Here is a 25,845-nt window from a genome sequence, read left to right on the forward strand (position 1 = left end):
GGGGGGGGGAAGGCAAGAGGAGACTGTGTATACCACTCTAGACTCTGCCACACACTGATCTCCCCAACTGTCAGACCCCACACCACACATGGCCTTGGGTTTAACTTAGTCCTGAGATAGTAATGCTGCAATAGCATCCTGTTACTACTGCTTTTCACTATGTCCAAAACACTTTTTTCCTCTTCCTCTACGTTTATGTGTTATTTGGCTATTTATGGACTGTTCTTCATTTCCTCAGCACTATCTTCCTTTCCCATTTGACAATATAAATGTCTACATCTCAGCTACATGGCTTTCCTGAAGCCACACAGTATGGTTTCCATGCACTGGAGGAACTAGGAATTAAGGGGGGTTATTTATTTATTAATGAAAGCTTCATATTAAGAAAACTTGACAAGAAACAAAACCTCTGATTTTGCCACTGTATTACCTTTGTGTATTTGTAGGAAACACCAGATGTTCTTCTGCAGCAGTTCGTTATCTTGTTTATTACGATTTCCCTAAAGAAGGGAAAGAATACTGCATTAGGGAGACTGTATTCCCCTTATTAGACATCACTTTTCTTCACTGGATCTTTACCATCAACATAAAGCATTTCACCAAGCAAGGTGCAAACTACCGCAGTGACACCTGACCCTGAACCACTCAAATTGACAAAATTCAGTCCATGATGATGTACATCTTCCCCCTTATCACAGCTTCAGGGTGACTGTTCTGAAACAACTCTGGCCTTTACATCTAAGGGAAAAAAAACCAAACTTGTCTGGAAAGCAGAGGATCAGCAGGACTTGTACTTGTTCCTTGCTGCTGTTGTACGTTTCCAGCTTGACACCGTAAAAGGAGAGGGATATCAAATACTAACAACGTTGTCACATTGTTTTATCCTCCTTAATTAGCCATTGTCCACAATGGAGACTACCCCAATTCAACTGTGTACTCCAGCACTCTTTACATGGATCTTCAGACAGTAATGAGGAATTAGAAAAAAAAACCCAGCAGTTTGATAGTTGATGCTGCCAACAGAAAAACAGAACTTAAATCTCTAAAGTTCACTACTTCCCTTTCACTGAGGAAACCAAGTCCCACCAGAGACACTTCTAAAGCCTCCCAATCATTTCTTACCTCCTCTCTTTTTTGTAGAACAGCAAGATTATTAGGCATGCAGTGAGAACAACCAGGAGGACACTCAGCACAGCACCAACAGCCTGACTTCTCCTTGAAAGGCCTTTATGTACTTGGGCCTCCTGATCAGTCTGGTGCTCATTGCTTCCTGGACCATCAGTTAATCTAATAACAAAATTGGGAAGAAAATGACAGGTAAGATCTATTGACCAGTTGCATCAAATTGGATTAGGAACAGCAGATTCAAAGAAATTAAACATGCTACACCATCCTGTCAGTCCTAACTAACAGCTATAAAGAATTGAATTCAGGGCATTTCATTCCAAGTAAAAAACACTAAAAAAAAAAAAAGTATCTACTGTGCCTACATGCTGGTATGCCTTCCAACAGTGCATAAAACTGATTACAATCAAGGCTGAAGTGCATGATTAGGCACTCTAGAGTTTACACAGCAGCAGCTATCCACACAAAGCTGCTATTTTAGAACCAAACCTGCACCTGAGCAAGCTGCAAAAGCTACAGCGATTATTTACCTTTCAACTGACTACAGCACTACACAGACCTCAACAGCTAATCGCCTGTTTAAACCAGAATAAACAAACAGTTTCCCGGTGTTTTCAAGCTAGCAGCCAGAAAGCAAACAGTCCTAGAAGTAGTCACTCCATTCTTCGCAGTGAGGCTGCCCATGTGTCAAGAATGCCAGAAAGCACCTAGATACAGTCACTCTGCTTTTTACACTGCCACCTTATTACTCCTTTCTGGATCTCTAGATAAGCTGATCATAATTAATTGCAGAAATACCTCATTACTCCTCTAAGACCTGTAATGATTTTCACTCCAGCCTAAAGAAGTAGGCAGATAGAGGGGAAGGCCCGTCTTTGCCATGGCTTTAAAGTTTTCCAGACAGTAAGGCAAGGAGGACAAAAAACCTTACCCAAATACTGGTTACTCCTCTCGGTAACATGAAACACCATGATCTGTTAGCTACAGTAGGTTTTACTTAGTGAGAACAACAATATTGATTCCACCATGCCTCTCCATTTCCCACGCAAACAAGCAGCTTTAGGTCCAGATCAACTCAGCAAGCTTTTACTTAGTGGTCATGTGGGAAACATTACATACATGAACATCAATTCCACCTATCTATGAGTCTCTTTCACAATCACTGTGATGAACAAATACAAACAAGCCTTTAGCTGAGAAGTGCTGACAACAGCTGCTTTCAGAAAACGGTTAACTACTCACATTAATGGACACACGGCAGATGTGTACCAGGTAAATAAATACTGGCAATCTGCTGTCTCATGAAGGAATTCAGGGATGCCTTCCTTTACTTGTGGACTGCAGTGGAAGAAAATGGTTGAAGACACAAACTTGGATTTATCTTTACCACATCTGGAGTCTGATGAAAATATGACATCCAAGTCATCATCTACAATGAGAAGAACACCTTATAGTTTACTACTTCCTTGAGAACACTCTATTAACACTAGACCCTGGAAAGTTACGTATTTGTTCTACAGCAACAGCTTACACTTTGCAGTATCTGCAGGTGAGCTTATACTTTTACATAGCTGATCCCATCAGTTGCTATGGAAGAGTGGGCTAAGCTCTCCACAAGAAAAAGTAGCTAGATAAAGGAAATCATTGCTTATGCAGCACAGGCACAAAGGAAAACAGAAAACCAAGTCTTCTGTCTTGCATTGTTTCTACCAAAGTCTTTCAACAAGTGTCAAGCCCTAACCCTGTTAAGGCTACATGTGCAATTCAGCTTGCACAATGAAAAAAGAAACAACCTTAATTCTGCTAGACTGATTCTGGATACCTTTAGAGAAAGGGATTAGCACAGATGTTGTGAAACAAGAACCATTTTCTGACGAAGCAATTCACACAGAGCATCAAGCAATTCTGGCTAGTGAGCAAGTACTTACCCTCAACATAATATTTAGCTTTCCTAGCAGAACCAATTCTCCGAAAGCGACGTTCATTAGTTTTAACCTGGCAGATGTTTGCTCCAGAGCATTCTGGGAAACTTGAGTTTCTTATACCAGAAAGTTGAATTTCATATACGTATTTATCACCATTTGTCCGTATGTCACCAGAAGCTGTGTACAACCTGAAGAAACAGAGGGCACATCTATCCTTAAGTCTAAATTCACATATTTAGGTTATTCCCAAGACATAAGACCAGCAACAGCGATAGTTGCTACCACTGGTTGATTCCAGAGCAAGTTAGAGTGACTGATTCAGCTACCAAAAAGAGGCAGGACTGAGGCTTCCTTCCTGAACGTTACAAATGAGGATTACATTTAGCATAAACATAATCATTCTAAGAAAGCACAAAAAGCAAACTTTTCTAGTTATATTGCCCTCAATGGGTGTATGAACATGTAAATACTTCCAAAGGATTAAGATAAACTGGAGACAAAAGCATGATTCAGCAGCTCATACGCAAGCTAGCCTACTGACCATAGGAACCATATTGTGTGCTCTGTAGCTATGATAAATAGCATAACTTAGCTGTCTTCTCCAGAAGGGTAACTAGTTCTACCTTAAGTGTTACCTAAGTACTATTTACAATTGCATCCCTTCACATTGCTGGTCAGAGTGAGAATGCTATGAGATTCAGAGCTATTTGTTCTAGCCACCTGCTTGAAGGCTGAGCTTGCTCAAATATGACTTGCCTTTAATCTCACATTACACGAAGTTTTTGTCCTGACTTCCTCTCCCCCTTCATCCAGGCCTGTTTGATTTTTGCTTTTTTCTGTATGCTTGCAATGCTATCACTATGTTTGCACAGCAGGTTTATTCACAACACTTCTACTCAGTTACTCCAATCCTGCACACTAACAGTTTGTGCCCTTCAAGCAGAGTTTATTCTTCCCATAACACTAGTATGGGCAGATTTCCCTCCATAACACTAGCACTGACATTAAATATAGTAGTTTATAAGAGGTTCTGGACCAGAGTTATGTGCAATGTGTAGCACAGTCAGTGTAACTGCTGGTCTTCCCCTCCCTTTCCTGAGTTCAGTCATGCTTGATCATTCTATGATTCCTACAGAGCTGTCCTTCTAAGGCTTCTGAAGCATGGGTTCCTACTTTCATATAGATTGTCTGAGCAGGAAAAGAGGTGTTATGTAAAAAGCCAAGGAGTACTCTAGCCTCTCAATCTCAATCAAGTTCTGTGGCACTGAACTAATGTCTACACACTATGGAAAAGATCAATAACCCACAATAAAGAGATCTAACATCAAGGTGAGTATGTGCAGGCTTTAAACTAGTCTTGTGTACACGTGGACATGCTCAAAGCTATAGGCCCAGCCGTGAGCTGCATTATTAATCAGGCCTTTAAGTCGGTCATTGGTACAAGGTGACTTAGTGCTATTTCTACTTGACAGCTAAGAACTGTTAAGGCAACAGAATATTCACACCAAGCTCTCTTTTCTTGCAGTATAGTTCTATGGTATTGTGGGTTTTGGTTGTTGTTGGGGTTTTGTTGTTCTGGTTGGGGGGGTGTTTGGTTTTTTTTTTTACTTACTTGTAATAAACATCCCCTAAAGAGAAGTTTTTCCCAGTTGCAGGATTAATAACTGTTCCATTCAGCACCTCCACCTCCTGCTGCTTCACAGCACAAGCTGCACGAGTATCCCAAGTGATGTAGTAAGCACAGTTTTCTTCATCAATCCTACCAAATAACAGACACAACTCATGACTCTAGGGAACAGTAAAAAGTGCTTAGTATCTTGAGAAAGGGAAGACACATTGCTGCTAACCCATATGTAGGAACGTGCTGTCTAAGCATCATGCCAAAAGTAAGCTGAAATTGTCAAGTAGCACTCAAAAAGCTACTTGAGTTGCACTGCACTTTTTTGCAGTTCCAAGACCTAAAAAGACCTGGCTGCACTTGAACTTCCTACTTCAAAATTTCCAGAAGTCACACAGTGTATCAGAGGGTTTTATCAGAATATTTTAGCTAACAAACATGTCACGCTGCTCTTGGCAGGTTTAATGTGCTGCACATTGTTTAACTAGGACAAGGAGTATGAACTAGTCAGATTTTGCTGCCTAGTTCTTTTGATTCATACAGAGCATCTTGCTCAGTTTCAGAATTCTACAAGCAATATACAGTTCACCAAAACAAGACTGAGCAAAATGCCATCAAGCTTTCTTAGTATTTGTGATCATGCATATATACCTCACCTTGGACAACTTCTAGTTAAATAATCTGTATTGAGGCAACAATAAACCATATTTTATTAGCTTAATCACTTACCTACAGTAAGTGTTCTCTACTAAACTGATTTTGAGCAAAGAAGTGGTTGTATTACAACTGACATTGAAAACAACATCCCAGCCATTGTCAGATCTAATTTGGAAGTACAATGTTTAATTTTTTTGCCCAGAAATTTTAAGATAAATACAGAATACAATTGTTTATGGAAGTGAACAGGTGCAGAAACTCCAGAAGATCCATGTCTTACAAGTACAGACCAAGGATTATCTTAGGGACTGTCCAACAGAACAGACAGTCACTGCCTTGAGACTTACAGTTCACTAGAGAGGTACAAAGGAATAAACCATGAAGATCAGTGGTATGTTAATTTGTAACTCACCTCTGCAGCATGGGCATGCCAACTGTTTTTGCACACTTCAGTTCTATAATTGTTGTTACTTTCTTGTTTTTCCTACATTCCTGCCCACTGGAATAACTAATATACACTGTATCACCTAGAAGAGAAAAAATGGTGACACTCAAGGTTTTTGTAAGCAACTGTCAGAAATTCCCTTTGCTCATTCTCCAGACTTCATTATTTTAGATTACCGTCTAGGATTTCCCCCCCACCCCTACATAGACCATATATCAATTACAGCACTTCAGTAATTTGAGGCCTTCACACTGATGATCATTTAAAAATCACTCCTCAAATACCTCTTTATTTACATCGTACCCTGTGTTCAGGTCACCAGTATGGCCATAACGAAAGTTTACATTTAAGACATCATTTTTTAAACATAAGAGGAAATGAAGATATCCATTTATAAACAAACTCAGGTAATAAACACATGCAATACATCCCATTGGTTTTGTAGCTGGATTGAAAATTTCTCCCCATTTCAGAGAGTCAGCAGCAATTTAAAAAAATATTCTTTAAACTGAAAACTTGAGTAAGGTTGAGATTTTTTTTTTATTCCTCAAGAGTGGAGCCAATTAGTCATCTTTCACATGCTGCTTTAATTGAAGAAGTTAGTGGACATAGAACAAGTCTTTCAAAACAGGATGAACAAATATAACTCCCTCTCCCACAATTACAGAATCTCAGACTGGTTGAGGTTGGAAGGCACCTCTGAAGGTCATATCTGGTCCAACCCCCCTGTTCAACCAGGGTCACCTGGAGTCGGCTGCCCAGGACCATATTCAGATAGCTTTTGAATATTTCCAAGGATGGAGACTCCACAATCTCCTTGGGCAACCTGTGCCAGTGCTAGATCACCCTCACAGTAAAAAAGTATTTCTTGACGTTCAGATGGACAATTCAGTTCTTACAGCTTTAATGACAACACTGTTTATTTAATTCAGTGTCTTCTCATGACTTAACACCACTTTTGAGTAGTAGCATTTACTGATTTTGTTTTTAAACAGAAGATTTACTGGTAAAGATATTTCAAAATAAAGGCTTCACCATAATTTAAGAACCACTATAGCTAGATTGTAAGATTTAGCCATCTCTAGCTCTATACAAGAACAAAAAGTAACCCTACCTGTCACATTCAGCTTCTGTGTATGAACGAGTCCAAGAACTTGAACATCTCCATTGTTGCTTTTCCTGCAAATACTGGCTCTTTCCGAGCAGCCTGTGGGTCCTTCATGTACCCTCTGACAGAGATTCACATAGTACCTATAGAGAACATGGTAGACAAAACTTTAAAATTAATTTAGGCTAAACTGACATAGTGAGACAAACTTTAGAATCCTCATGGGAAGCTAGCCATGTTCAGAGAAATTAAATACTCTAATTAGCTGACAGAATAAAGCATGTACTAAGGTTTAGCAGATTACTTCTAACCATCATTTTCAAGTAAGTGACTCTGTGCAAAAAAAATTGATCATTTACCAGATTAGTTCACTAGTTAGTTTTGACCTAGGTCAAAACAAGAAATTGGAACTGAGTCAAGAAATGCCCAAAAGTTTTTTTCAGCTATGAAGGTTATAGTACTATCCTAAATTCAGCATCTCTTCGGAGCTATACCAGTTAAGTTTTATTAGAACAGAGGAACTGGTAGCAAGGCAGTGAATGAAACAGTTTTTCTACCTCATGGTTTATCATAAGTTTAGAATTAGATGCTCTCATCCTTGCCAGTTCATTTCTGTTTGCTAGCTGGAGTGGGGAGGCTGGAGAGGTTGATGACTTCCTGCCATTCATATTTTCCTCTAAGTTGATACTTAGAGGAACGGCAGGGGGGAAAGCCCTACTTAAACTTTAGACAAAAAGTTACACACTTGACTCAGAAGACAACAACTAAGTCATTAAGATTTTTGTTCAATGCGATTAGAATCAAAAAAATGCATTTAAACTACAAAATTACTTTAAGACAGCAGTTTAAATAGAAAGCCTTTAAAAAGCTTTTAGTTTAGACTTATTCATCCTTTAAAAAGGGTTACCAATAGAGGGAAGCAGTGAGGATGCAGGCAGTAATTATTCATCCTCTTCAGATAAAATGGGTTCCTTTCTGGTTTTTTGTCTACATGCAGTGTTAAGCGTCAACAGTTTTAAGACACTGTCAGCAATTTAAACAGACTATGAACAGGGACCAAACAGAAGTACTATGCCACATTACAACTTCAACTGTATTGATTAGCGAGCTGCTCCCTGGGAGTTGCTCATTACTCACGAGTTCCCATTGTGGAAAAAGATCCATGAGCCCGTCAAGGAAGAGAGCATTCTCAAGTCATAAGTTCTGTGTTTTTGGACAAACTTGCACTCCATCTTCTTGGGAGGACAAACAGTCTGAGTCTTCCATTCGAATGTCACAGCACAGCCAAGTGTCTCACTCAGAAGGTGCGGTCTCCCAACACCCGCGTTTTCATCACATGTGAAGATAATGGTAGATTCCCTTCTTGCAGTTGCTATAAGGGGGGAAGGTTAGGGAAAAAAAAAATATTTTGCAAGACGCTTTCAGGTATGTATGGATTTTAGTGTAGCAATTGTGCAGTATCAACAAAAATTTTAATCAGGTATTGTTTCAGATAGCAAAGAGGCACAAACGCTTTACCTAGCAATTTTATTCCCTGTGTTAGCTTTCATGCTTTTTAGAAAGTAGTGTTCCTTCCAAAACAACTGATGTCCATCAAAGCAGAGTCATCACTTATGACTTGAACTTCTTCTTTCAGAAATATTTTGCTCACTCACTTGAGTAAAGTCAGGTTTGTCCCATAGATTCCTTGTCTTGCCCACTCCTATCCCTCTGCTTCCACTGTATTGCACCAGAGGTCTTTTGCCTGGCATCATAAAGCCTAACCCCCAGTGTTAGCTCAGATCTTTGCACATGAAGTATAGGAAGTTCTTACCATTACCACAGAATCCCCACTTTCTATCTCCCTGGTAGTTTTCAGTTGTAGCACACCATGGTCTATTCTTTTCTTCTGTAATACATTCCTCATAGGTCTTCCCTTTGTACTTGAAGGGGAACACACAAAGCTCTCCCTTTTCAGTCACTGAGAAGGAAAGATATATCCTCTTAACACACAGTAGAATAGCAGGCATATCCATATTCAGGACAATATCCAAAGCCTGTACTTCAATACTGAAGAAAAGTCATAGGCAGAGGCAGACAACAGAAAAACTGGAACATTGAGTCTAAACCCAATTAGAAAACTAGGATGTAGTGTACAATTAGCTACAATCATCCCTATAGAAAAGTCATATTCTCTTTTCTAGGAGATACATGTTGATGTTGCAGGTTAGCATGGTGCATGTGATTTAACAAAACTACATGTTTCTATTAACGTAAGCAATATGGGTTTTGCATCCCTCCTATCATAACAAAACCTCATACTTTAAGGGTAAAAAAAGCTGACAAGTTTTTACATAAAGAATGGGTCTGCTTCAATCTCACCTGGAGGGCACCGATCACCTCCTGTATACTGCAAGATGACTGTTTCATCCTGGTGGCTATAGTCCATTTTCATTTCCTTTATGTTTCCAAAAGATGACACACCACTTTCAGATGTCAGACACACTGCCCCATCTTTGCATTTTCCCTGGGGCAAGTCTGCTGCCTTACTGCACACACCAACATGGTAACTGTTGGGTCCAGAAAATACCTGTGTGGACATCCAGAAGCATCACAAACAAGGCTGCCTCAGAGCTTAGAGTCAATACTTAACAAAGAACCACATGAGTGCTTTATAAACCAAGTCTCATGCAGTACTTGCATAATGCAGGAGGAAAATAAGATAACTAATTCTGCACATCTGGCCTTCCTTAATATGGCAAAGTTGCAGATAAAGTACACTCATAGGACCAAGGATATAGTCTGTTTAGCAGACTTGTTTTCATGTTCAGGATTCTGCCACAGGTGAAGATTTCTCCTGCCGTCCCCCATCAGTATATCCATGAATTTCCCTCTCAAAAACATCAGATTTTTAATGTTATTCCCTCTAATATTATTCCCTCTGTCAGAGGCCAAACAAATATCAACACTGACCACAGCTGCAATACACACTTCAGTCTTGTCTCACACCCCAGGATGCTTAAAAGAAACGTCTGCTTCAGTTTTAAAATGTTGATAGCAATAAGCAATTAAAAAACAAACAAACAACAACAAAAAGAAAAACAAAAAACCACACCACCAGAAGGCATTACCTCGAATGATCTTCCAGAAAGGCTCGTCAGGTTAAAAGTATAGTGTAGCTGTTCATCAGTCACAGAGCATCCTAAAGTTTTCACTTTATCAGGACACACAACTGGAGTTTCCCACTCAAACACAAAACTGCAGTCAATTTTCCTTATCATCTTTGGCTTGCCCTGTTACCAAAGAACACAGCAAGATACATTAGGTTTAATTTTTGGAGAGTTTGTTGTTCTTTCTGCATTCCCCCCACCTCAACAGTGAACCTCAGTTATTACCAAGGCTAGACTTTATGGGCTGTAGGACCCACATCATGCCTTCCTATTAAAACCAGTACCAAAAAAGCTACAAGTGAAGTATGTTCTACCTAGCTCCAGAACACAGTCAAAGCAGTAATTGAAGTATACAAGCTGTCTTATTAACTAGGGTCGAGATTTCGATGTTCAGCTTAGTTGCAAGCAGCAACAAAAGTGTGAGAGTGCTGTGTTTCTCCACAGTAGAGAACATTAAGAAAGTTCACTGAGTTAAGGTTTAGAAAGAATGCTGCTTCCTTTGTCATATTTTAAATAAAAATATGAGTATGGCCTGTGTAATATTCAGAGCTGCCTAGAGTTTCAGTTCATGCCATGTTGATGGAAAAAGGTTCCACTGAGCATCTTCAACAAGCTCTAGTTTGTCAAACATCATACCTAAGTGTTTCTCTACAGTTTGTTAAAGCATCCAAAAAATTCAAGAAGTGTTAGATTCACACCACCATACAACCTCAATTTAGTGTTCAGGTGTCAACACAAAATAAAAACATTAAGTATCTAAATGCAAATTTTTAAAGCTGTGTATGATTATGGAAAGGGTTACAACACAGGGGAAACATTTCACTGTAATAGCTTTACAAACAGTTACACTGGTTCTTGTGTTAGCTTGTGGTACAAGTACAAGCTTCTGGACCTAGACAAGGTGCAATACAGCATTAAGTTTAATGCCAGCAGTAAGTTATCGCTACATTACTTCAGTGGAATCTGATCCTTGAAACCATCGGAACCTGCTGCTCTCAAGCTTAAAGTTCATGCACTCTATGAAATTTTACCTGGTTAAGAATACAAATATTAAGTATATTCCTTGTTTAAACAAGTCCATCCTTACAAGCTAGAAACAAATCCTTGATTTAGTTTTAAACAAAGCTAACACTGGTTACTATCCACTTCTCATTGCATTCCAATATCAACGTAAGTTTAATAGATGTCTTACCAGACTAGTTCCTTGGCTGCAGTGAAATACAATAAGAGAAGTATAGTTCAATTTGTTGTTTATCTGACAAGGAGTAGTGCTGTTGTAAGTGATGTAAACTTCATTTACTGCCTCATTTAACATGGGAGGTTCAGTAACACGACCAATATCCTACACAAGCAAAAATATGTATTAAGAGACATATGGGACACACCTAGATTTCAGATCACCCCAGAGATTCAGATTCATCTGTTTGGTTTACATGGGAACTCAACTATTGCACTTTTGAAAACTGCATTCTATACTCAAAGAATAGTTGTTATATTTCAATCCCAACAAAACACAAGTTGAGCAGCTCAAAACACTCTTTGATTAAGCTTGACAAAAGCCAGAGAGGTTCTGGTAAGAACTATCTGTAAGAGCTATCTTAAAGGTAGCTTATTCTTTAAATCACTGTGCCAAAATACCAACTCATCACTTAAAAATAGCATAGTATTAACAATGGTGTGAGGTCCCTAGATCAACATGGAAGATCATGGAAAACAATCTCAACTTTTTATGTTCATCTTCTACAGCTCACAGACAAGACCTCAAAAGGTAAGAACCTCCAACTCTCAAGGTAACACAGACAAGTTAACCAACATTCTGTCATAGCTTGCTATTCATGCAGCTGTCAAGTTCTTTCATGAAAGTACTAAATGCATTTTGGAGCATGCTAGGACATATCCTGCTTCATATTGTAACAGGCTATCATGCGACCAAGCATGCTATTTCTATGCCACAGAATGGCAGACTAAGGCATTCTGCTTCCCAGTCTCCGTATTTGGCATGCAGCCAAAAAATTCTCTGTAGTAATTTTTCATATATTTGTCATGGTATGGAATCTTCTGACACCCAAAAATATCACTGGGGTTCAGTGTAGGAAAATACTTCTTTGTAGGGAAAAAGGGATGAAAGGGAGTTTTGCAGGGTAGATTTTAGTTTTGTATTCCATTTCTTTAACCCATTGTCAAGCCTTTGGTGCAAACTAAGTCTCTAGGCAGGGATACTGTTTTAAACTAGCAGGGAAAAGCATGTTTCATTGATACCAGGCATAGTACTTACTATTGGTGATTCATTAACAGGAACCATGCAAACAGCTGCTCCAGGTGGGCAATTGACATCTTTGATAGGATTGAGAGGCTCACAAATGTTGATGTAGAAGTCTGGAGAAACATCTGTTATATCTTCATCCACAAATGCCTCATAATACCCAGTGCGATGGATCAGAGGAGACAGGTCGATAACGGAACTGCCGTTCAATACTGAGCACTTCACCTACAAGAAAGTACATTTTATTGCTCTTACTCTTTTATTACTTGCTTTGATTTATTGACAAACATCCTGTCCTTTGTAGGGCCAGAAGTGTGGCTGCATTTAAATGTTTCAAATTTAAGTAAAGTGGCATTTGTTAAGCACCTAAAAGCTGCATATGAAAAACCTCAATCATTTAAACATTCTTATGGAATAGAATCCATATCAGAACAATACCAAGACGTAAAGCTCTGGCATGCATACTCCAGCATACATAATCAATGTGTCTTCAGATCAGCAGATCCTACAGTCCTTTCCTCTCCCCATCTCCCACAGATCATTCAACCAACTCCGATAAACAAGCTTGGTTATAACAATGTAAAGTTACTGTATTGCAAGTTGATGGCTTGAGCACTGTGTTTCCTCAGAACTTAATTTCATGCATTCTTAAAGCACATAAGCTTACTGACAGCCTACCTGGAATCTGGGAAGTCTATTGTTTAGATATTAGATAAGGAGCAACTAACAAAATTACCATTTAATTTCAGGACAAATAATCATCACTGCTACCTAGCTATCACCACACTGAAATAGCAAGGGTCACGGTGGATACCCTGTGAAAAGTGACCAGAAATGCACAAATGAGGCTAGAAAACCATGTTTTTAGGCGCTGTCGATTTGTATTGCAGTATGGTACATACTACTGAAGAAGAAACCAGAGCTATGTGTAGCAGAAATCTTAGAAAAGAAGGAGGGGACATGTGACAGTTCCTGTCAGGGGAAAGGAAAACTGGAAAATGTTTTTTTCCTAAATGGAAGCCAAAGCTATGGTAGTATTGAGACAGTGATGAGGAGGAAAAACAACTTGTCACAGAGAAAGATGGTCACACTAGAAGTAATCAAGGCAGCAAAAAGAATGATTAGGCAGATTCACAAAAGGTAATGTTCAGGTGTTAAGAAAAGATGTGAATTCACCCTATAGCTCATTTAGCTTTCTATTCCTATTGCTGGCTGTTACTCTGTGCACCCACTACTGGTCACAATTTAACTAGCTAAAATTGACTAAAGTCAGACTAGCTCAAAGTATTGTCTGGAACAGCAGTTCATCTAGAGGTGACCAAATCACATTATTACAGTATGTGTTATACAGCAGAGGCAGATACTAAATTCATGCTATCAGTTTTTGCACTGAGCAAACTGATCATACACTTGCCTGGACTCTAGTCACTTGCTTAGAAACAAAGACTATCCCCATGCACAGAGATGCTGCTGTCCTGAATTCAACCTAAGCTCTGTTGGCCTGTTGTGTTGGAGGATCTTCACCATCAATTCCCAAGATGATGACTTATGGCTTCCATTTGAGCTGTACAGAAAAGCAGCCAAGTAGGTACCACAGAGGGGTTATTCTGAGGTGTTAAAGTTTTAACTTGGCTCACAATGCGGACCAGAAGTTTGCCAAGTATTTTTCATCACTGCTGAAAAAGTCAGTAAGAAAAGTATTTGAGGACTTCTATATGAACTTGGGTTCTGTACTACAGGAAAACACCCTTCCCTCAAGGAATTTAAAACACACACTACTACTATGCCTAACACCCTGTGCTGGTTTTGGCTGGGCTAGAGTTAATTTTCTTCATAGTGGCTAGTATGGGCTATGTTTTGGATTTGTGCTGAAATCAGTGCTGGTAACACAGGGTTGTTTTCATTCCTGCTGAGCAGTGCTCACACAGAGCCAAGGGCTTTTCTGCTTCTCCCCCCCACCCCACCAGTGAGTAGGCTGGGGGGGGACAAGGAGTTGGGAGGGGACACAGACAGGACAGCTGACCCCAACTGACCCAAGGGACAGTCCAGACCATATGGCATCATGCTGAGCATATAAAGCTGGGGGAAGAAGAAGGAAGGGGGGGACGTTCGGGGTGATGGTGTTTGTCTTCCCAAGTCACCGTTATGCATCATGGAGCCCTGCTTTCCTGGGGATGGCTGAACACCTGCCTGCCCATGGGAAGTGGTGAATGAATTCCTTGTTCTGCTTTGCTTGTGTGCGACATTTGCTTTACCTATTAAACTGTCTTTATCTCAGCCCACGAGCTTTCTCACTTTTCTGATTCTCACCCCCATCCCACTGCAGGGAGAGTGAGCAAGCAGCTCAGTGGGGCTGAGCTGCCAGCTGGGGTTAAACCACAACACCCCCCCTGAAATTTAGTCCCACAAGTGTTTTCTGTAGAAGTAATTCTTACCTCTTCCTCACAAGCCAAGGAAGTATGCCAAGAGAAGTAACTAGTGCATGTCTGCTCGTCAAAAGACAGAAAAACAGGCCAGCTGTCATCTCCAGCATCAGACTTGCATACAAAGCTAAAATAACTTTTATGTTTCAGTTCAGGGTCTGCAGGGCAAGGATCTCCATCTTCATAGACAAGCTTTAATACTTGATCTTCATAAGTTAAAGTTTTACTCAGTTTTCCAGCATTAATTGGTTTTGGACCACCAGTGATGCAGACAGCTAAAGTAAAAAAGAAAAATTAACAAACCAGATCAAGTCTGATGTAATTGCCCTTCAAAATTGTGCTTTACAATATGAATAGCAGGAAACTTAAGATTTTAGTCTCACTTTAATTTTCCTAGGAAAGATAGGCTTTTTCACACCATCCAGAGTTGCCATTAAACTGAGCTGAACTGCAGTGAAACAAAGACCAAATATTGTCTTTAACACTTCATTAACCAGCAGAATGTACTGCATCTATACACATTTAAACAATCACAAAGCACAGTGTTTGGTTACCACTTCTCTGAAAACCAAGAGATTAACACAAAATGTCAGCCAGATTATATATAATTTTATTAAGATGCCTCTTAAGTACCAAATCAATCCAGTATTTTCTTCTAACTACACAAAAATAATTTTTAATTCACAAGTGATACTCCTATTTTAGTATTTAAGATGCTTAAATATCATCTCATATTCAGTTTGACAGAAGAGCTAACAATTCAGCCTGCTGGTAAGCAGCTTAAAATACAAGGTAACTTCTACTGATGTTTCAGAAGCATCCAAAACAGAACAGAAAGCTAGAAAGAGGATTGGCAAGGGTTTGAAGTGCAGACCAAAGGCTCAGTGCAGATGCATTACAGCAATACATCACCACAGAGCAATTTTTCTGCTCAGCTCACTCTTGCTGGAAGCTTGCAACTTCTTCCTTTTCACAACAGTCAAGAGGTGCAATAGAAGTATCTACACTCCTGCCCTCATGTCCAAAAGAATACCCACCCATTCAGACCTAGAGGGATTGGACTGGAAGTGAGCCCATGTAAGTTTAGGAATGGAGTTTGATAGGAATACGTCACTTCATTTCCTAGAACAGTTTTAGGATCTTTTCCCAGCCAATTCAGTCACACAGCTGCGCTCTTCACTCTTTCCACATTTGCAGTAAAACATGCCCCTCGCGTTTTATTGTAAACTTGAGTATAAGTTATTTCCTTTGGGTATTCTATAGTCCACAATTACAGTATCAAACGGGATAAAATGCTTACCAGCTCCAATAGCACATGAACTTTTAGCTTCAGCGCAAACATTCAACTCAATTTTTCTGTTGTGTGAATCACTGATGGTATAGCCAGACTCTCGCTTTAGCGACGTCAAATCAAAGAGGTGGCCTGTAGGCAGATCAGGGAATAATTTAATTTTTTTTCAGATTCAAAATCAAGACATTTCCTTCTACTAAAAGCTTTCAGTAACTTAATGTAGTAGGAAGGTCAACCAGCCTCTACTTGCCTGCTAGCTTAGAAAGGCAAACAGTTACTAATTCATATTAATAATTAGAGGTAAAACTAGTTGCAGAACTATACACTGTTTATGTTCCAAGGGACATTGCAGTAGCTTACAAGATATTTCTACCCACCAATAAGCTTGTTAGTCACTATCCAGAGGATGCGTCAGACTGCCCTTTTCTAATGAAGTGCCTCAAGAACACAAAGACAGTACTGCCACTTCCAGCAGCCTCTTCCACATACAAAATCCTGAGGCCTTGTCCTTACCTGTTGCAGGATTGGTTACCCGGCAGTCATTTTGCACATTGCTTTTAAGAGGACACGCAGCAGCAGTGAACCATAAGAAGGTATATTCACAATCTTCAATGGCCGTTATAAGTTCTGGCTTTGATTCCTGAACATGAAACAGTGGAGAGAGCGACATCTCTACAGAGTGATACTGTAAGGTTTCATGCCACAGGGTTATCTCTGAAGCCTGTAGCCTAGCTCAATTTGAGTGCCAGTTCTAGGACTTAACAGACCATCATGGCCCAATGAATAAACCCAAGGACAGAGTATTTAACTGTGACTATTTAAAAAACACAACAGTACAGAATCATTATCAGGAGCAATAAAACTGATGAGAGCTAAAGGCAGCCTAGCTGGGCAACAGAAAATCCAGAAGGTGAGGGTACGACATCTCACCAAATAGAAGAGTACTTGTGGCAAGGCATACAGATGTGCAAGAGTTAAGAACTACACAGCCAATAGCATTATTTCCTGCTTGAGAGACTTCCCAACCTGCAATACATTCACCTTCAAGACGCAAACAGACAATTTGAAGCTATTACAGATGACAAAATCTGTGCTAGCAGAGTGTACAAAAAGATCACTTAAAAACTGCTCAGCATCTAAAGTTCAAGTACTTATAAGCCAGTCTGCTTACAAGACTGGCTTCCATCCAACTACAGACAATTAGGGAATGGATAAGAACTGCCCACCATACTCCCTACACCTACAGTGGTATGAACAACTCATGAAAACATAAAACTCCACCAGAAGTGGCTCACTTACAATTTTGCTCTCATCACACTTGAGGCGCAATATTGTTGTTTTCTTGCGAATTTTATCGGGACACTGCTCCCCATTAATATATTTCAGAATAGAAATACCGTTTTCCCACCGTGGACCATCAGCCACTTCCCCAAGACTTGTACATTTTGCACCCTCCATGAGGGAGGCAGCAGCATCAGAAGGACAGGAACCTATACAGGTGAACAAAAACTGCGTTATTACTCCAAACGTTATTAAGGCTTACTTGCCTAGAACAAAACTCCACTACTCTACTTTCAGGTATGTCATGGCTGATCTCTCTCCAAGCCACTGTCCAAACCATACTCATTGAGGTGTTTTTTCCCCCAAAAATCACAAGTAGCAGCAACAACCTCACTTCACTCAAGGTCATACAGAATAAGTGCCAGCTACTACTGGGGAAGCAGACTACTACACAGAGTGAAAGGCTAGAGTCTGTGACCTCATCTTCCACAAAATGTGGAGTCAGTCAGAAGATGCCATAGAGAAAATTCTGAAGTTAACATCTTGCACCAAAAGATTACTTTAATTTTTAAGAGCTATAGGAGACTTTGGATAATGATGGAAGAGCTAGAGTGCTGAAGTTACTAAGAGAAGATAAGAGCTTCTAGTGAATCTAATCTGCCAAGCAGATGACAATAAGGCCTACAATCTACCTTTCCCGATGGTGCTGAAATTACACCACTGTCTCCACATACTTTGCTTTGTGACTTTTTCACTCTGAACAACAGAGCCTACCACTCGCCTCCCCTAGCTACAGTGAGAATATGTTTTTATTTTGCTCTTACGTGCAGCACCATATGGTACCAAGGGCTTGCAGACATTAATATAGTATTTCTGTGCAGAAGCAGATAGAGCAATTGCCTCCCAATTCTCTCTATGCCGGGTCAGAGATGAAAAGTCATAGAAGTTTCCTTCATCATCCCTGTAAGAAAGACAAAGGATTCAAATTAAGAGGCATTTAAAAAAAAAAAATCAAGTAATTCTAAGTTAAAAGTTATTGTAGTAACTTAAGAATTGTAACCTAATAACTCTATAAGCAGAGTATCATGCTGGAAAAGAAATCTGCACCAGACTCATCACTCCCTACAAACCTCAAATTCAGTACAGAGATATATCACTGCACCAGCCATCCCCACAGTAACTGTCCACGTGCACACAGCCCTCAGCCAATGCAAGACTAATTCTAACTTTTCATTGAAGAATGCAGGCTTTCAGTGCATGGCAAGCACAAATGCACAGTTACTTACAGTGGATCGTTTTTACCTTAGGGTAGAAACTTATCATGATGCCAGATGTTAAAACTCTGGGCCAATTACTAGCCACATCTGACCCCACTTATCAAATCTCAATCAACTAATATTCAGTTGTGACAGAAATAGATTACATTTTTCCTGGAACTTTGTTTGGTGGAAGTTCCAAACAGACAGCAGTTTTATTTTTGCTTAAATTAGCTGTAGTTAAATAATAACTAGACACTTGTAACAATCTAACATACTCAGAGTTCAATCATCAATAACTGCCTACCCAAGGGTTCACTTTGATACTAAGCTTATTCCCCAGAAGAGGCTCAAAGGAAGTGCTTTTCTTTGGTGAAATTAGTGAAATTAGTTTTAGGAGGTACAAATTGCAAAAGTTACCTAAAATATACTGCGGCACTGAATGCCACATTGGCTGGTAACTGATTAAGTCAAAACACAATAGCTAAAGTGGCAGTATTGCACTGAGTTGCAGTAAGGCTGTATTTGTTTCTACCATCATACAGCTCCATTTCAAGCTTGAGGAAATAACTTACTTGTAGGAGCACTCAGTAGATTTAACAGGTGGGCAAGCATACTGAGTATGCCATTCAAACATGTAGGTGCAATCTGGAGTCTCCTTCAAAAATACAGGCTGAAAGAACAAAATACAAAGGGAATTTTTCTCATCTAGACACACCAAAGCTACCATAACATCTCAGTCTTGCTTCAAGAAGATCCAGAAACCGGTTATTTACATATTATCTCAGAGCCACACTATGCCTCTGAAAAGCATGGCTTCTCCCAAACCTGAGTTTATCCACTTGCACACTTCTGATAAAACGGCAGCCATTAGGCGCTTCTGCCTCTTCCATGAAATAAAGGGAAGAGCAAAATTAACTCTAGGCACCATTGTTTAAAAACAGGAAGGAAAGCACAAGTGCAGAGAGAGATACTAAAAGCAAGTAACCAGCTTGTTTTGGTGTGGCCATGTAATACCTGCTTTCCTGCAGATTCATTCTCCTACCCTTTATTTCTTACAAAGAAACTGCCATTATTTCTGGGAGAACATCCCTTCCCAACATCTCCAAAAGCTTTGCTAATGGAAGGCATCCCTTAAAAGGAACAACATGCCGTGAATTTCCTGGGCATGACAAAGGTACCTTCCTTAAACAGGAAATCCAAAACATTCCTCATTTTTTTTATTACTTCACAGGACCTTTCAATCTCCTGCCTAATCTGTAAATGATTAGGCAGTCCTTGAAGGAAGCTAGTTCATGTTCTTCACCTTACCATCCCACACATTAAGAGGGCAATTCTGGGAGACAGTACGTCAGGAAGCATATGTTTTGAAACTAACCTCAGATGTAGTCTTGTCACAATAGAACAATATGGCAGTTGATCTTTCGTATATTTTATGACATTTTTCTCCATTGGTGTAATTAATCATTATTAAACCATTTTTGAAAGTCAGTTTTTCTGTAAGCAAGCCTAGAAGCAAAGAGTTGAGAAAAGTAAGCACCTAGTCCAGTGAATACATGACTGCAGTAATGCCTCTGGCAACTGGGTTACATAGACAGCAATAACATGCACAATAAAGTACTGATAGAAAGACCTCAACCTTCCTCTAAAACTTGTGACCTAGTTATTGAATGAGTACTACTCCAGTACAGTAAGGTTGAGCTCATTCCTAATTGTGTGTCAAGATAACTAAATACATGACATTTTATTTGCACATCAAACAAAAGAGGTAGGGTGCTTTATCTCATAAGATGTACAAGATTAGCAAGAACCCCTCTTGTATCACTGTCCCGGTTTCAGCTGGGATAGAGTTAACTGTCTTCCTAGTAGCTGGTACAGTGCTATGTTTTGAGTTCAGTATGAGAAGAATGTTGGTAACACTGATGTTTTCAGTTGTTGCTAAGTAATGTTTGGTCTAAAGTCAAGGATTTTTCAGCTTCTCATGCCCAGCCAGAAAGAAAGCTGGAGGGGCACAAGAAGTTGGCACAGGACACAGCCAGGACAGCTGACCCAAACTGGCCAACGGTGTATTCCATACCATGGGACGTCTCATCTAGTATAGGAACTGGGGGGAGTGGGGGCGGGGAATGGCTGCTCGGGGACTACCTGGGTGTCGATCGGCGGGTGGTGAGCAATTGCCCTACACATCATTTGTACATTCCAATCCTTTTATTATTGCTGTTGTCATTTTATTAGTGTTATCATTATCATTATTAAATGATAATGATATCATTTCTTCTTTTCTGTTCTATTAAACCATTCTTATCTCAACCCACAAGTTTTACTTCTTTTCCTGATTCTCTCCCCCAACCCACTGGGTGAGGGGGAGGGAGTGAGCAGCTGCATGGTGCTTAGTTGCTGGCTGGGGGTAAACCACGACAATCACACAGTAGCTTCAGTTACACCCTGGTTAATCTTCCCATTCTCTAAGTTCCTTCCAATCAAGTGCTATACCTGCTACTTTTCTGAAAGTATTGTCCGTCTTCTTTACTTGGCATGATGACACAGTGTGAGCCTCTGGTTTGCAAGGTTCTGTTATTTCTCCACAAACTCTGAAGTAGTAGTCATATTCATCTGTACTCACTTTTATGTCTTTATTGGAAAGTGGCTTCAGGTTATAAACATGACCATACCTCGGATCTTGCACCTGGCAATCCTCTCCTTTAAAGAAAAGTTCAGAATTTAAAACACAATTTAATATCTATGAGCCATGCCAAATACACTTAGGACAATTAAGGCTTAGTGGCACAAGTGAGGCCACAAAAATGAGTACCTGGCATGTTAGGGTAGTGACACTGAAGGACCATTTTAGTCCAGCTAAGCAGGTTGTTTCAGGAAGTCACCAATATCTAGAACTATGAGACTAAGCTACAAATGGAACATTTCTTTTATAACTGCCACTAAAGCAAGATGCAAAGTCACACCGTGCTTGAAAAACTACCTCAAAGTGGCCTCACAGGTTCTTCCTTCAGCCACGCTGAAGATTAAGTACAGAACCAGAGACACCAAGTCCAGCACTTGCTTAATTATCTGGAAAGAACAGTGAGGTTACAAGGCCGAAGCAAGAGTTGTCCTAGATGTCAGTCTTGCATCTTCTTTTAACAGCTATAAAATTTGCCAAGTTAGGAAATAATTGACCACAGGAAATATTAGCTACAGCTTACGCATCTACCAATATGTATACAAAAAAGGTTTGGGAAAATTCTACTTTCATGAGTCTAATCAGCTGATATACATCAGTAACTTTAAAACTGAGGACTTGATCAGCAGCAAAGTGACCTTTTGCTCAATATTTTGAAGCTTTTAAAAAAAATCAGACTGCATCATATGATTATTACGCTCACCTCAATCATCCAACAAGTTGGTACCAAGTTCAAGACAAGACATCAGTTTCCCTCCCTTCAAAACCACAACTCTTGTCACCAGCATCCTGCAAAGTAATTGCGGGCTACAGAGCAATAGCTTGTAAGCATTCCTCTTGTGCCGCATGAGATCACTGGCAGTTTGAATAATGTCTAGGACCGCTGCAATACAATCCTTTACGGGAAGTCTGGATGTTTTATAAGGCATTATCTACAAGTTACAAAACAAAGCCTGCAAGGGCGGAGAAGAGACCTGCACATTCAACTTCCCATCTAAGAGTCAACTGAGTATCAGAACTAGAACGTGTGGCTCCTTCTTGCATGTCCTGGAGTCAACTGTAAACTCTGATAGTCGCCAGCTGGACTCTCCCCCATTGTCAAGGGTCAAGTTTACAGTACAATTTCCGGTCTTTAATGGGGGACAGGGAATGACTTGCCAGGCATAGGATCAACCACATTCTCATGAAAACTGATGCTTTAAGATTTACAAGACACTAGCAAGTCTGCCAGTGATTTAACAAGGTAGTACTATGATTTGTCCGAGACAGCATTATTACTTTATTTTCTTTCCCTAGATAGGGAAGTACATTTGCCTGTCATCCTAAGTTGTACTTTTAATGTTAGATGTGACTCTTAATTGGCTTAAAGCTCAGAAAAGACAACCCTCCACAAGCCAGAAAGATGCACAGGGCATGAAACAAACACAGCTTCACTAAGTATTTACTTCTTGTACAGATTGTTTTGATATTTTAAAGTTCAGATAACTACACTTACCTTCTGCTTTGTGAATAGGACACGCTGCCAAGGTTCTCCAAACAAATATAAACTCACAGTCACCCTCTTGCTCAAACACCGGCGATCCCTACAGAAAAGAACCATATGAAAGAGCCTTACTAATGATTACACTGCAAGTCTCAAAACGTACATGCAGAATCCTTTTGTATTGCAGTTGCACAGTCTATGATCTCTATTATCAAATTTCAGTACTCATTTTCAGCAAAGACCTGCTTTTGGTGGCTCACGGGATTCCACGATAGAGTTCACTGTTGTGTTCTATGGGCTCAGGAGAGCAGTTGTAAGGAGAGACAAGGGAAAAGCCTGTATACAAGATATTACTTTTTAGAACCAGCCTCTCCGTTCCAAGAGGAATTAACATTGTCGAATTTGTTATACTAAGTCCAAGCTCCAAAATCCCCATTAATAGCAACTGGCACAGAAAATTACCATTGTTTGATCGCACTGGAAGATTATACGTGTAGAATAACGTTGCTTATCTTTGCATGTGTCACCATTCAAGTAAATAATGCTTAATGACCCATCAGTAGCAGCCCGTGGGTTTATCTGAATGACTCCAAGGTTCTTGCTTGTATCAGTGTATTTCACACAAGATCCTATGGCACCACCTACAGGAAAAAGAAAAAGCCTGTATTTTAGATCAAAGCTTTAACAACTAGAGTTAACTTTATTGTAAAATAACATAATGGAGTGGCTTTAAAAGAGCTTTAAGCATTAAAGCAGACTGTCTCAAACTCCCAAAGCAGAACGCAACAGAAGTGTTTACATAAATACAGTTAGAGACATTGTGTGCCTAAAGCCTTTGAGGAGTAAGTTACTGTCCTGCATTCACCGAAATCTTTAAAACTGCACTAGTTTATCTGCTCCCACAGACTGATAGAAGACTACAGCAACAGGTTAAACAAATCAAACTGGCTAAAGGTGCAATAAGACATGGCATAGGTTTCTCATTCTAGCCTCATTCAGTTAAGAGGCTTCAACAACATTTAACTTTCCCTTCTTCTTTAAAAAAATAATTAAAAAAAAAATAAATCAAGGATACTGGCAAATACTGCCCTCAGTGTGTTTTTCCCAAATGCATTCCCACACATCTCAATGCAAAAGTCCTGAAGAGCATCAAGACTGCTCTCAGCTTGAGAAAGTCTGTTTATTATACCCTTGACATACGTCACCCAGGTCTATGCAAGTTCAGCGACTGAATGGGCAGGATTCATGAAATCCTACTAAAATAACCAGGGATGTCATTCTGCATACATGATCTTGCATCAGAAGTCACAAATTAAGAAATGCTTGTCACTTGGCTTACCAGGGCATCCAGGCACATAAGGCAAAGGCTTGCAGACATTCAAGAAAAATGTGCGCTTCTTTGCTTCTTTTGAAGTGTCTATAGCAACCCATGGTTCACCCTCTTTGCTCAAGTCACTTAAGTCATACTCATTACCAGCAGCATCTGAAAGATATGCGGTACATACAGTAAGCTGAAAGATGACCTATTAGATACTTGCAGCAGTATTGGGTTTGAAATGATACAAGTTTCACTGATGAATACACATAATTCAAAGTAATTTTCAGAATCACATTAGATATCCACTAAGAGAAGGGACTATTTCCACAAAAAAATGTCACTACACCAAAGGTAGAAGAGTTCCCTCGACAGTTACTTCTCACACGTAACTACTCCACAATTCACAGGTGCATTTTTCCAGAGGCCAACACTAAATTAGCCCATTTCCTTCAGAGTTGGGATGAAGCAGCACCCAGTCATGATAAGGATTAAAGATTCAAAGTCATTATCAGCTCTCTTGTGTATACCACTATGTTTCCCATCAGCTTCTTGCCTGTCTTCATAAGTTAAGCCTGCTTCAAACAACTAACGTCCTCTCCCTCTCCACAACTTCTATGAAGACTTCAAGTCTTACAAATGTCTTCACAACAGGTATTCTTAAGGCCCTCCTCCGCAGAATTTTGCTGTTCAGTTAATCCTTCCAACATTTGTTGGACAGAGCCCACCCAAATTCCAGGTACTTACCTGTAACCTGGCAGTCTACAGGAGCAGGAGCACAGGCCAGAGCTGTGTGAAACTCAAAGAAAGTGTCATGGATGTTCAGCACACTGTTTATCTCTTCATGCACAAACTTAAGCTCTCCAGGATATGAATCACTACAAATGAAAGTCACCGTGAATGTGTCTGATGTTCCTGTAAAACAAACACTTATCTGCTGCTGGTTCACTCAAATATTTGAATTTAAGTTCAAGCTAATACTTGACTTTAAAATTTTCTAACAGTTTCTTATTGCTAACTGTTTCAAGGAAAACACTAGCTTATTGTTTATGGGTTTTTTAACTGTAAACACACAAGCCTTCTTTAGAGACCTGTGCTAAATCACCTAACAGCTGCAACTGTCTCTCCAAATGGGAGACCAGAATGCCTTGACACTTTTCAAGACCAGAATTACCTTCACTGAACTGTGCTTCCTAGGTCTTCTGACATGATACATCTGAAGAAACAGAAGACTTATAAAACACCAAGTCTGCTGTACCAGCAACCTCTAATTACATCACACAAAGTTTTGGGGTCAGGTGTTTTTTTTGTTTGTAAGAAGTTCAGTGTAATGACTGCAGAACACATAATACTGATGCTATTTAAGCAGCATATGTTCAGTTCTGTTTAGTCCTCCCCTCCACAGCCCACAGGAAATGGTATAATTATGGGGGGGAATAGTATTTGCCATCAATGTATCCTAGTGTTATCAAAATGGTAGAAGTTCTCAAAGCAAAAATAGATGAGAGCTCAATGACTTGTTTCCCATTGTGTATTAGGTACGAAAACATCACAACTGGGAAAATAAGAGATAGTGCTCTGTACAAATTGCTATGGTGGTAAGATTCAGAAGCATCTGAGGCTCCCGAATCCAAAATCCTGTTTTCCTAAAAACCTTTTGTTGTTAAGGTGTCATATGCCTTTCTACAAAAACTCAGTTTCAGTACAGTTGGAGAGTATGTAAAATCCAAGTTAGACACATGTTTTTCATTAGTCTTATCTGTGAAACAGACTTAAATTAATGAAGTAGGTGTACATGAGGTACTAGAGCACATTCATTCAAGAAA

General features: G+C 39.7%; 1 protein-coding gene across 1 annotated transcript in view; it reads right to left on the minus strand.

Moving 5' to 3' along the window:
• The window catches only part of IGF2R (insulin-like growth factor 2 receptor), a gene marked incomplete at its 5' end in the record, with an annotated part of 60,814 nt that overhangs the window by 1,570 nt on the left and 33,399 nt on the right, over window positions 1–25,845 (minus strand). Inside the window, 25 exons of the mRNA XM_010584525.1 lie at window positions 431–500; window positions 1,123–1,287; window positions 2,368–2,554; window positions 3,054–3,238; window positions 4,663–4,809; window positions 5,738–5,852; window positions 6,885–7,021; window positions 8,016–8,250; window positions 8,692–8,838; window positions 9,240–9,447; window positions 9,989–10,150; window positions 11,220–11,369; window positions 12,303–12,515; window positions 14,726–14,988; window positions 16,014–16,136; window positions 16,518–16,644; window positions 17,304–17,494; window positions 18,110–18,246; window positions 19,117–19,214; window positions 19,920–20,050; window positions 21,035–21,241; window positions 22,717–22,804; window positions 23,167–23,345; window positions 24,044–24,187; window positions 24,767–24,934. Of these exons, the coding sequence (XP_010582827.1) occupies window positions 431–500; window positions 1,123–1,287; window positions 2,368–2,554; window positions 3,054–3,238; window positions 4,663–4,809; window positions 5,738–5,852; window positions 6,885–7,021; window positions 8,016–8,250; window positions 8,692–8,838; window positions 9,240–9,447; window positions 9,989–10,150; window positions 11,220–11,369; window positions 12,303–12,515; window positions 14,726–14,988; window positions 16,014–16,136; window positions 16,518–16,644; window positions 17,304–17,494; window positions 18,110–18,246; window positions 19,117–19,214; window positions 19,920–20,050; window positions 21,035–21,241; window positions 22,717–22,804; window positions 23,167–23,345; window positions 24,044–24,187; window positions 24,767–24,934 (3,977 nt within the window). The remainder of the gene's footprint in view (window positions 1–430; window positions 501–1,122; window positions 1,288–2,367; window positions 2,555–3,053; window positions 3,239–4,662; window positions 4,810–5,737; window positions 5,853–6,884; window positions 7,022–8,015; window positions 8,251–8,691; window positions 8,839–9,239; window positions 9,448–9,988; window positions 10,151–11,219; window positions 11,370–12,302; window positions 12,516–14,725; window positions 14,989–16,013; window positions 16,137–16,517; window positions 16,645–17,303; window positions 17,495–18,109; window positions 18,247–19,116; window positions 19,215–19,919; window positions 20,051–21,034; window positions 21,242–22,716; window positions 22,805–23,166; window positions 23,346–24,043; window positions 24,188–24,766; window positions 24,935–25,845) is intronic.

The sequence above is a fragment of the Haliaeetus leucocephalus genome, unplaced genomic scaffold (genome assembly GCF_000737465.1).
Source record: "Haliaeetus leucocephalus isolate CR32 unplaced genomic scaffold, Haliaeetus_leucocephalus-4.0 Scaffold992, whole genome shotgun sequence".
Classification (NCBI taxonomy): domain Eukaryota; kingdom Metazoa; phylum Chordata; class Aves; order Accipitriformes; family Accipitridae; genus Haliaeetus; species Haliaeetus leucocephalus.